Genomic DNA, 12,567 nt, shown 5'->3' with positions numbered 1-12,567 from the left:
AATCTCACAGACTTCATCATCCCCTACCCTGACATCCTCTTTGGAGCTTTGGCATCAAGATAACTTTCTTTGTCCACATCTTGTAATTACTTGACTTACACCTCACTGACTTTTATTTCAACTCTATTTTAGACACCTAGATACCTAGCTTCACCTCCTCTAAATGAGCTGTCTCTAGAATCTCTCACATTCCTTTTGGACCACAGCCTTCTACACACCCACCTGCCTTCCTCCACATCTGTTTACCCTGCTCTTTATCCCTGGGGCGACTGCATGTTTTCTGACCTCCTGCTTCCCACCCCCCCCCCCACCCTTTGGTGAGCTTTTACCTCCATTTGTCTCTCTATACAGTCTGAACACGCCCACCAAACCATAACCAGTAACCTGAGGGATCTCTTCCATCTCTTAAACTGAGAGGATCACTCTTTCACTTGAACACCAGTAATATTTATGCGTCTTTTATGCAACTTCATTCTAACTCAGCCACATATTGTCTGGCCTCCTTAGCCTGTGAGCTCTAGGAGAGTAGTGACAGCACCAGATCTGTCCCTGCCAGTGCCCAGCTGCCCTGTTTATGGACTAACCCATGTTAGCTCAATTTGGTTGAACAAACAACTTCTGCTTTGGTAGTGACCATTCCACCTCCTTGGGTTGATAGTACCTAGATTTAAAAAGCAATGTGTCTTTCCAGAATAGGAAAAAATGAATAGAGAAAAAGAATAAAGGAGCCCAAGGGGAAGCTATATATGTATTCTTCTTTAAATGGTCAGGTCAGAGCCAGGTTGCAGGCAGATGCAAGTGGGAAATAGTTTCTCCTATAGTGCCAAGTGATATTCTGCTACCATCCAGGGACTCTGGTGTTAAACAGGCTTATTTGGCAGTGATCGTATATCTTGGTGTCAGATGATGACCTTGGCTGAAGAAGTGAAGAAAATCACATCTATGTGAAAGGAAAGAAATTGCATTTGTCTTTTTGCTTGCATAGGAGAAGATAGGTTTCTTGCCTTATGCAGCCAGTCCCATGCCATCAGCTTTAGAAGCAAAACTGCAGATGCACCCATAGAAATAATCTGAGGCTCTGCTGCCAGGAAACAAGGAAGCATCTCACACAAGCTGATGTCAACACCTGCTTATTCAAACACTCAGGGCCCAGATTTGAGGCCTTGCCTCTTGCCTGCCTGGGGAAGTGCAAGCACACATTCCACCTCATTTCTCAGGACAGAGACGCCTGCTGCTTCTGAGAAGGGCTTGCGGCAGCAGGGGATGGGGCAGCCAGCATTTCAGGTTAACAACAACTGCCTTAATTTGTCAGCCTTTAGCGAAGGTGCCTTAGTCTCCCCAAGGGAGTGGGGAAGGGTCAGTCTTTGAGAGGCCAAGACAAACAAGACACAAAAGTTTAAGAAAGCACAAGTTTCAGTGGCTGCTCAGAGCCTGGAAACAACAGCATGCACTGAGCACACAGCAGTAAAGGAGCATACATTTGCCAGTACTTTGAAAAAGGCAGCCCACCCCCAACTGGCTCCCAGGGGTTGTGCCAGGCATCCATTTCTGGGCCCAAGGCCATTGATCCTCTAGGGTCCTTAGGGTCCTGTCTGTGCTCGTAGGCTCTCCTGGGCAAGGTCTTCTTTTTCAAAGCCCTCTTGTGAGTAAAATAACACTTTCCAAAACTAGTGCACAAAGGAGGGTTTCAGTTTTAGGAATCACAAACCACCTGTACCTGCTACTCTCAGTGTGCCCCTCCAGATTCATTCTGTGGGCTGTGGAGGCTGAGCCCCCAAGGACCACACCACTGGGCTCCCCTGCCTTCTTGCTTCCTGTTGGGTTTGGCCAATGGGGATGCCAGCAAGTGACCACAGGGTGGGAGCAGTCAGTACTGCCTGGGGGGTCCTGAGCTGCACCCACCTGTCAGCACTATCCGGGTTCCACCCCAACTCACTTTTCTGCACTTCCTGATTTGGGCTCTATTCGAGCCCATCTGACCATCCACCCTATTTTCTAGAGAAGGCTCAGTTTTATACAGTTCCTGCATTTAGGGCCACTCCGTCTTGGGTGCTGGGACTGCTGAAGCCCATGGAGCGTGTGAAAGATGACTGCCACTTTAGTGTGGGGAACCTAATTGTCCACTTGTAGAATATACAAACTGCAGACAATCCTTCCACATGCTAGAGTTAACTTTAAACATGCCTACTGATGGTGAAATCTTCTATCGGAATCCAGAGGTAGGTGGCAAAAAGCTCTCAATAGGGAGCCAAATTACAAATCAATAATAAGAAAAGTTGCTATGATGAGCTCTAGTACCTTGGTTAACAGGCTACAAAAGAAATATCTGAAACAAAAGAAGAAGGTGTCTGGCAAACAGAAGCTCACATTTACATTTTAATCCTTCGATCTAGGGTCTCACCTCAATCCACAATCTCTTTTGCAGAGGAAGTGGGGATTATGGTTTGCAACTCTGGAAGCAAAAAACTCACAATTACTACAGATAGTACAGATAATCTTTTATCTTCTCAGAACAGAGGTTGGCTCTGTGACCACAGCTGCCCCTGTAGCTCTCTCTCATATAAGAGAGGCACAGTCTGACTTGTGAGGCACACCTGTCTCCAGTCAGAGGTGCAAGCAAAGGCCACTGTGTAAGGAGGCAGAGCTTTCCCTTATAGCCCAAAAGGTCTCCAACCAGCCCTCTTCTGGAGATGGCTCTGACAGTGAGCTTACTACAAGGTCCAACCGGAGGTAAGACTTGAGGTCAGGTTCAAGTGCAGGCTTCCTTTTCATCACAGCCTCCGAGCTTTCCTAGGGCGGCAGCCGTTGTGTGGGATGGGTGTGTTGTCTGTGATTGAGATCACTTCCAGGCCCCCCATGGTCAGTCCCTTAATGGCAGACTGGAAGAAGAAGGAACAATAGAATGGCATGGTTCCAGAAACAAGAACCCAGCATCTCCAGATAGGGCTCAGAGAGGGACAGGACGGGGTGGGGTGGGAAGGGAGGACAGCAGGGAGGCTCACTGAGTCTTATACCTACAATGCCAATCCTATCCCACTCTAGCAAAGTTCTCCACCCAAACCCTTTAACCAAGTTCTCAACACAGTCCACCTTGTGCTTTACTATCTGAGAACAAAGACTCCTTGCAGATCTTCGCACACCTTAAGTATCATACTTCTACAGCTTTACTTAAGCAGTTTCTTCTGCCTGGAATGTGCCCTCTCTCCTCTCCCCAACTAATACCTCATTATTCTTGCAAAGTCAGAGAGATGTCACCTCTTAGAGGAAGCTAAAGATCATCTCTGTTAATGATCATGAGGAAAGACCATCCCTGCTGGGCTGGGCACCCCCCATGGGCTACCAGCACCCTGGGCTCATGCTTCACCATTGTGCTCACCAGGCTGTACTGAGGAGCTGTTCGTGATGGTCCCCCAGGGACCGCCTTCCCATTCTCAGGGCCTGGCACACAGGAGGCACTCAGTAAGTGTCTCATGAATTAACCTAAGTGATCTAGGCTCGCTTTGAGTGGCTTAGTAGATTATAGGAACAACAGAAAGAAACTTCAAGCATCATGGAAATCCACTAAAGGGTGCTTTTCCACTCTCTCCCCACTCATCTCTCAAGCCCCAATTTCTCTCACTAACTAAAGAAAGCACACACATTAGGGAGAATCACAGTCACTTACCAAGCGCCCTGGCCCCAGACCTTTCACCACGACTCTGACGTGGGTCACGCCCTTCCCTGTAGCTTTCTGAAGAGAAGCAGCAGGTGGTCAGTGCCCCAGAGAACTACTGCATCCACATCTCTTGCTACTGATGCTGGGAGCAAGAGGGCTCCAAGTTCCAGGGAAATGGCACACACAGAGAGTAAAAAGGGAGGCAGAAGACAGCGGAGGGAGCAAAGGACAGATGGCCACAGTGGAGGAGAGAGGCCAGCAGAGATCACAGAACTCAAGGCACAGAATTAAAGTCTACTGTGATCCCTTCAGCCTAGGACAGCACCGCCCCCTAATGGAGATTTCTAAATATTACTCAGATTTTTCTCAGGTGAGTAAATGCAGCATTTCAGACCATGAAGTGCCACCCTGGACTTCAAAGACTTTTGCCTAAATACCCACTTAAGTGTTATCATTTAAAATCCTTAGTTAGAGTTAAAAAGTGTTATCATTTAAACTCCTTAGAGTTAAATTTTTCTTTCTTGATTATAAAGGCAGTTCATTATAGAAACTGAAAAATACACAGAAATCACTCATAACCCACCATGCAGAAGCCACTGTTAACACTGTCATATTTATTGTAATTACATATAATCTGTCCATTGTTGGGCACTTACAGCATTTTAATTTTTTTTTTTTTTTTTAAACATTTATTTATTTATTTATTTATTTATTTATTTATTGTCTTTTTCCGTGTCCGGCAACGGATCGCAACCCTCAGTGTCGCCCCCGTACCGGACCGGGACCGGCAACGGGATCAACGGGATCACAACCCTTGGTGTTGCCCCCGCGCCTCGCTCAGCCAGTGAGCAGGAACCGGTCTGTATGTGGGATCCGAACCCTCGGTGGGAGCGCCTCCGCGCTTCCCAAGTGGCGCACCAGCGCAGTGCGCCACCGGGCCGGCCCCACAGCATTTTAATTTTTGATGATCATTAATATATAGCAATCAATATTTTTGGGCATTGAGCTTTGTTTGAAGGTCAAGGTTTTCCTTCAGAAAACATTTCTGGTTCAGCAGAGTGTGAACATTTATAAGGCCTGTGCTGCAGTAGAAAGTGTAGAGGCTTTGGTTCCAAACCCATTTGGGTTTAGATCAGAGAAGTGAACTGGCTGCAGGGCTCTGAGCAAGTCACATGCTCCGAATCTCAGCTGGCTCTTGAAAACATGGGTAATGTTGAGGGTCATTTGAATATTCAAGATAATGAATGTAAAGTGTCTGGCGTATAGTGTGAGGGCACTTTAGAAAGTTCATGGAAAAATATAATTAAAAGATAATAGGAATCTCTCTGTGAACTTTTTGGAGACCCCTTGTAGACGTTCAATAAATACACGAATAGCGACACACTACCAATTTTCTTCTAGAAAGGTGTGCGACAGTTACACTAGAACTACTACTGTATGAGGGTCCTCACCATACCACAGCCTTTCCAAATAGACTATTATCACATCCCCACCCCACCCCACTGGTCTTTAAATTGAGGGGGGTTTGGTTCTTAAGCCTTCAGTACCCCAGCTCTGACCTCCTAGAACTCTCCTAGAATGGGGCTGGCTGGTTAGCTCGGTTGGTTAGAGTGTGGTGTTATACCACCAAGGTCAAGGGTCCAGATCCCCATACTGGCCAGCCACCAATGAGAAAAAATTTAGAAATGTAAAAAAAAAGAAAAAAAGAATTCTCCTAGAATGAAAGAACTGCTTCACCTCTAATGAAGGTGAGAGAAAGAAAAAAGAGAAGCTTTTTCACACAGACCTCTTCAAACCACCTCCAATGTCAGAACATCTAACAAGGGTTGGCAAAAACCCCCGTGGCTCCTGAATGGTTTAATGAGAATTCTCTGCACAGTGATCAGCCAGGCAGAAAGTGGAACACACCACAGAAGGAACCGGAAAGAACACACACTTACTGCTGCTGCAGCTATGGCTGCTGTCTGTGCTGCGATGCCTGTGCCCTTCTTGGCATTCCGAAACCCCTCCGTGCCACAGGAAGTGCGGGCGAGGGGCTGGTTAGTGGCAGACACTACCTGGATCTGTGTGCTAGGAAAAGTAGAGAAGGCATATAGGATTTAACGATTGGTTAGGATATAGGAGAGAGCTAACCTATGTCCTTAGAAGCCCAGGTGAGAAAGAAAAAGAAATTCAGCTGCTTCTACTCTGAGCTTTTCAGATGAATGTTTTTTGAACTCCTGCAGGAAGTGTCAGGCAAGGTCAGAATTATCCCTTATACCTAACTGAAAAGTGACAAATCATATCTAAAGAGAGCTTCATAATCTGATGTTGGTGAAGCACTACCCAGAAGGGTGGCACATTTTCGTCCTAGTGTCTTCCCTGTAGCCAGGGTTTCAATTAGATGTGATGTCCTTGTCTGGCTTTTTTCCTAAGAAATTAGACGTTTCACATCAGGTAATTTTTAAAAAGACTTCATTAGGGAAAGTTTCAAACCATACACAAAAGTGAACAGAATAGTATACGAACTCCCATGGGCCCATCACCCACCTTCAACAGTTATCCACCCACCCATATTCAGTTCACTTTCATCTATAAACCCTGTTTCCACTCCCTCACCAATAGGTTAATTTGAAGCAAATCTCACACCTATCATTGCACCTGGAAAATTTCAGTATCCATTTCTAAAAGATAAGAACTTAAAAAACCCCAAAAACCCCAAAAACCCATAAACCATTATCATATCTAAAATAAGTTAACAATATTACCGTACTGGATAATTTTGATGCTTATGACATTCTATTCCATAATCAAAAATTTTTTTAAATAAGTGAAACTTTTGTTCTAATCATCTATCACTTTAACAAGTTAAATTACAATTAAGAATGACTTTACAAGGGCTGGCCCATTAGATCACTTGCTTAGAGTATGGTGCTGGTAACACCAAGGTCAAGGGTTTGGATCCCTGTATCCATCAGCTGCCAAAAAAAAAAAAAAAAAAAAAAAAAAGCCCCCCCTTTTTTAAAACCCCCAAAAAAAAAAAAAAAAAAAGCCCCCCCTTTTTTAAAACCCCCAAAAAAAAAAAAAAAAAAAGCCCCCCCTTTTTTAAAACCCCCAAAAAAAAAAAAAAAAAAAGCCCCCCCTTTTTTAAAACCCCCAAAAAAAAAAAAAAAAAAAAAAAGAGAGAGAGAATGACTTTATGAAATCTTCAGACGTGCTCTCCATTTCCCCATGGTTGTCACTCTACTTTCTGGTCTGGAGAGCTTTCTGAGAGCTCACAGAAGAGGGCAGGGGAGGTGCTGTTATATATATATATATATATATATATATTTGGCAGCTGGCTGGTACAGGGATCTGAACCCTTGACTTTGGTCTAACCAAGCTAATTGGCCAGCCCTTTTTTTAAAAACAAATTTTAAATTTAAAAAAATTTTTCATTTTTTGGTGGGTGGCTGGTATGGGGAATCTGAACCCCTGACCTTGGTATTAAAGGTGGCACTCTAACCAACTGAGCTGACTGGCCAGTCTGATGCTGATGTATGGGCAGACCTGCTGGAGTCAACCCTGGGCTCAGACCATCTGCTTGTCAGCCTGGCTATGTGTCTGCTATTTCCCCTACAAGGGCTTTTTGGGTTTTCTACACTGAACAGAAGCATAAGATAATTTCTTATTCCTGAGACAGCCTAAATAGTGGTATGTAGAGTAGGCCATAGACTCTTAAAAAAAATATGCAGAAAGGTAACCTATGTCTTTATTAGCCTGAGAGGGAAGAAAAAGAAATCCAGCTGCTCTCATTTGAAGTCTATCAGACAAATACCGAAGTAAATCCTACAGCATTTCACCTGTGCCATACACTGTAGTCTGTGACTACAAGAGTCTATTGTACTGTTCTCTAAATTGCTTGGTGGGCAGGCTGTGACCAAATACTGATCCCATTTCCAAGCAGGGGCTAACCTGCAAAGCTGTCACTAATGCAAGCAATGCTTCCGTTGCCAACACACGGTTGCAAACTCCCTCAGCAGCCATTTGTAAACCACACAAGAACACTAATCTTGTCACTTTAAACTCATTATTCACATTCGGCCCTACAAGGTAGAGGTCAGTGGATAGTGGCCCAAGGTGAGTCCTTTTAAGGGACAACACTTATTTGGAGGTTTACACTGTGTGATTAGTTTATTAATAAATCATCTATTTGTAAACCACCTCTCTTCTTATATATCATCCCCTAGGCTGCAGCACTCAGCAGCACTAAATACCTTCACGGCAGGACCAACTGCCCCTAACATACTCTCTCCAACTCTTGAGCAGAACCAGGAAACACTATCCCCAAGGACAGCAACCTTATGAATATAATATGCCAACCCATTTCACATTTTCATGAAACCTGAATAAATCTTGTAAAGACAGAAGGTGGTTTCCCTAAACAAGAAGGAGTTAGCCCGGGGCACCTCTATATCAGCATCATCATGGAGCACTTGGCACCCCAACTTCACTCGGAGAAGGGCCTCCAGGGCCACCCCTGACCTCCCTGTGAAGGAGAAAGAATCCCACACCAGACCCACCCAGGCGCTTCCCTTCCTGCTTACTTGTTGTAGGATGCTTTAATGTGTGCGATTGGGATCTCCTCAAATTTCTTTCCTGCCCACCTCAGAGGACTCTCCTGTCCTGGTACTGGAGGGTAAATGCTGTAATTAGAAGAAATATTTCATTAAAATTGTCTTAATTTTTTTAAATCAAAGAAATACAACACATGGTTTTTTAAAAAAATCAAATAGTACAGATGAACCCATAAGGAAAAACCATAGCCTCCTGCCCCCACCCTGCTCCTGAGGTAGCTGCCCCCACCAATCCTTTCCAATCCTTCATATATCTGTAACACTGTGTTTATGGGGCTATTTCTTTACTTGTTGACTTTAGACATATCTAGTGACCTTCTGCTATGAGAAAAGAGAATTTAATTCATAGCCCCCACCTTCCTTTGTCCCTGCTAGTATAAACATATCACTATTTCAAGTCATCTATAGGCTACTCTTTCTGCAATTAAAAAAATATAGTCAAACCTCTATTTTTTGTTTCATCAACCAGAGACAATATCTTGACTCTACTTTATAAAAAAATCAGACAAAACAGTTTTAATACTCATAGTATCAATACTATAAAAAAAAAAATCCAGTATCCCCTAAGAATAGAGATTAGCAAACTTTTTCTGCAAAGGACCAGATAATAAATATTTTAGACTTTGCTGGCCAAAAGGTTTCCATCACAACTACTAAACTGCCACTGTATCACAAAAATGGCCATAGACGGCAGTAAATTAATAGGTGTCGCTGTGTTCTAATAAAACTTTATTTACAAAAACAGGTAACTGGCCAGATTTGATCCATGGGCTGTAGTTTGCCAACCCCTACCCTAGACCAGTAGCTGTTAATGTGGGCTGAACATCTGAATCACCCATGAAGAATACAGATGCTTAAGCTCCACCCCAGACTTCTGGATGGGGTCTGAGAATCTATTTTTCAAATACCCCAGGAGAATCAGATGTGATTCTCAGGGTTGAGAACATGTTGTGTTGAGTCCAAGATCTTTCACTGTCTTGTCCAATCCATTTTCTGGCTACCTTTAAGTAAGTACAGTAGACCCCCTTCTTTGCAGTGTATACATTCCAAGACTCCCAGTGGATGCCTGAAACCACAGATAGTACCAAACCCTATATATACTATGTTATTTCCTATACATACATACCTATGATAAAGTTTAATTCATAAATTAGGCACAGTAAGAGATTAATAACCAATAATAAAATAAAGCAATTATAACAATATATAGTAATAACACTTATGTGCATGTGCATGCTCTCTCTCAAAATATCTTACTGTACTGTATTCACCCATTTTTGGACCACGGTTGACTGGGGGTAACCGACTCTACAGAGAGCAAAGACTACTTTTCATTTTCAGATGGAGACAATCAGGTACAAACAGGTACAAGCAGGGAAGACAGGCCTTGGACCTAGGAGATATGCCTCAGCTCAGAGCTCTGCCTAACAAGCTGTGCTTTTTAAAAATCAAACACACACAGTTGTCACTCAGCTTTTGAGAGGGGAGTAAACCTGCTGTTCCACTCTGCCTGCACACCCAAACCAGATTTGTGTTCTTACCCCCACAGCCACATGAAATACAAGAGATTCATTTTGGAAAACACAATATTATCTGAGCACCATTCTCCCCCCAGCCCTGCCTGCTTCCCTAGAGATATTTTTAAAAACAAAACCAAACAAAACAATAACACAGTGGTATTCAATGGTTACAAGAGTATTTTTTCCTGTGAGCCTCATCTTAGAGATGATTTAGAGCCTCAGCAGGGTGCTGGCTTATCAGCCTACATGCCCAGATGGCAAGTGGATGAGTCTCTTAGCTGATGTTAATGTTTAAAAGATGATCATTTCCCCATTGATAATTTCTGTTACTGACTTGGGGGGTCAAGAAACACAAGTCTACTAAAGTTTGAAGGTAATCGAGTAATGCCTTTTATATACAGCAAGGTTTGGAACTAGGAAGGATTTGGAGCTTGACCATTGAGAGAGACACACAATCAGCCCTTTGAACTTTCCAGGTCTGATATACAACCCAACAGGTTGTTCACCCTAAGGAAACCAGAAAAAAGAAAGACAAAGCTTTCTGGAACTGGTCTGCCATTTTATGCCTATCTTCACAAAAGACAAATGTAGAGAGACAACCTATTTTCTAATCGCTGTGAGATAAAGTTTTTAAAAAGGTAAACAAATGCAGAAAAATGCAAAAACCATAGCTCCTGACTCACTTTCCCATAATGCTACTCCTGTCACAATTGTTGGTGATTTCTGTAAGATTCTTCCAACCCCTTGGCTTCTGTTTCTTCACCTCCTTTCCTTCAACGATCATGTGTCCTCTGCTACCCTGGCCACTTACTACTGTGGTCATACCTAGCCCTTGTCATTAACAATACCTGCAACCCCATCAAAACCTTGGTTTCAAACACCACACTCTGTGACCACCACCTCACTCCTTGTACTGCCCTTACTCAAGGAACCCTTCACCCACAGGACCTACAATCCACTGATCCTACCAGCTTTCCACTATCCCTCATACTCCTCATGTCTTCACGTCTCTCCCACCTAGACTAAATCCCATGGCCAATTGTGGTAATTACTCGCTTGCATACACTCTCAATTCTCTGCCTTCCTTACTTTATTGTATTCTCCTGGCAAACCCCTAACCCTGGTTAAATCCACCTCTCCAGCTACTCTGAGCCTGGGTATGCACCTGCACAACTGGTCCCTCTCTGTATCATGGTTTCTCAACCTCAGCACTATTGACATTTTGTGCAAGACAGTTCTTTGTTGTGGAGGGCTGGGAACTGTCAGTCCTGTGATCTGTGGGGTGTTTAGCAGTATCCCTGGCCTCCACCATTAGATACTGTCTCCTAAGTTGTGACAACCACAGATGTCTTCAGATATTGCTGAAAGTCCCCCGGGGGCAAAATCGCTCCCAGTTGAGATCACTGCTCTACCTTAATGACTTCCAGCATCAAGTGGACCCTCAGTGCTGCCTGGCAATCACACAGCACAACCCCAGGTCAAGTCTCCTCCCACTCTTCTGAGGACTCTTTCATACCTTCTTTTGTCTCCTCAAACCTCCAACTATTTCCTGCTTGCCCACTGCCAGCTGATGGCCTTCACAGAGAAAGAGAAGCAATCAGAATTTCTTCCAGCTCCATCAAACATCTGCGTCCAGTCTTTGCTGTCTCTCCTGCTGCAATGCTCCACTTGTGTGCTGACCCCTACTGCTCCAGCACTGTTCCCACTCCAGTACCATCATTCTTTCCGCTCTCTACTGCATCATTCCCATCAGCAAAACATACTGTCATGTCTCGAACCTGAAAAAAAACCCAAACCCCAAAAACCTCTTAAGCCAAAGCTTCCTTAAGCTATTGCCCATTTCTCTGTTCCCTCTTACGGCAGAGTTCCCTAATGAACTGACTATACTTACTGTTTCTTCCTGTCTTCTTCTATTCTTCTTGAATCCACTTCAATCAGACATTAGTCCCTACCACTCCACCACAAATGCTCTAATCAAGGTCACCAATCAACTCCACATTGTTAAATTTAATGAGCAATTCTGTCATAGGTCTGTCATATCAGCAACATTTGACACAGCTGATCTCCCCGCCTTGAACCATATTAAAAAATAAATTTCTCCTGGCTTTCTTACTACCTCTCTGGAGGTTCCTTGTCTCTTTTTCAGGTTTTTCCTCATCTACCAAATCTCTAAATGTCGGAGTACTACTCTAGGGTTCAATCCTTGGCCCACCTCTCTCCATCTACACTTACTGTGTTGATGATCTTGTCCTCTCACGGTTTTAATTATTATCTATATCATATTGTCTCTCAATTGTATACCTCTAGCCCAGATCTGTTCTTGAACTTCATTTCTAATAGTTTACATTGTGTCTCCACTTAGACGTTCATTAAGCATCTCAAACATAACTACCATAATCCAAACTGCTGCAGTATTCCCCATCTTTTTTTTTTCCCCCACATGTGGAAGCCAATCTGTAACGTAGGAAAGGCTTGAGAGAGATCTCTGTCATCAAACCTTTGCCAGCTCCTATATACATGGCAGAGTTAGTATTCCCCACCTTAATAAATGACAACTCCATCTTTCCTGTTGTTTAGGTCTCAAATTTTGGAGTCTTCCTTCACACTTCTTTTTTTCTCAAACCTTATATTAACAAATCCTATTGGTTCTTCCTTCAAAATATATCAGTCTGACCATTTATATTACCTCCATGGCCATCATCCTGGTCCAAGCCACTGTCATTTCTTGCCTGAATTATTTCAATAATCTTCTAAGTGCTTAGAAGACTTCTATCAAATTCCATTAGTGTTCTCCCGT

General features: G+C 43.5%; 1 protein-coding gene across 6 annotated transcripts in view; it reads right to left on the bottom strand.

Annotated features, from left to right (window-relative positions):
• The window catches only part of MRPS11 (mitochondrial ribosomal protein S11), a 56,846-nt gene that overhangs the window by 41,904 nt on the left and 2,375 nt on the right, over positions 1-12,567 (bottom strand). For 2 of the 6 annotated variants that reach the window (XR_550100.1, XR_550099.1), the window contains exons 4-8: positions 8,221-8,319; positions 5,596-5,725; positions 3,665-3,730; positions 2,713-2,879; positions 2,402-2,452 (exon numbers count right to left, since the gene is read on the bottom strand). Coding sequence is in view for 3 of the 6 variants with exons in the window: in XM_008566764.1 (XP_008564986.1) it covers positions 2,772-2,879; positions 3,665-3,730; positions 5,596-5,725; positions 8,221-8,319 (403 nt within the window). In the remaining 3 variants the exon portion in view is untranslated. Of the gene's footprint in view, positions 1-2,358; positions 2,880-3,664; positions 3,731-5,595; positions 5,726-8,220; positions 8,320-12,567 lie in introns of those variants that run through there. The other 4 variants (XM_008566764.1, XM_008566762.1, XR_550101.1 and 1 more) reach the window with 3 other exon arrangements.

This window comes from Galeopterus variegatus, unplaced genomic scaffold (assembly GCF_000696425.1).
Source record: "Galeopterus variegatus unplaced genomic scaffold, G_variegatus-3.0.2 Scaffold268, whole genome shotgun sequence".
NCBI lineage: Eukaryota > Metazoa > Chordata > Mammalia > Dermoptera > Cynocephalidae > Galeopterus > Galeopterus variegatus.
The sequence above is the reverse complement of the archived record's forward strand: the minus strand, read 5'-3'. Positions and strand labels throughout refer to the sequence as shown.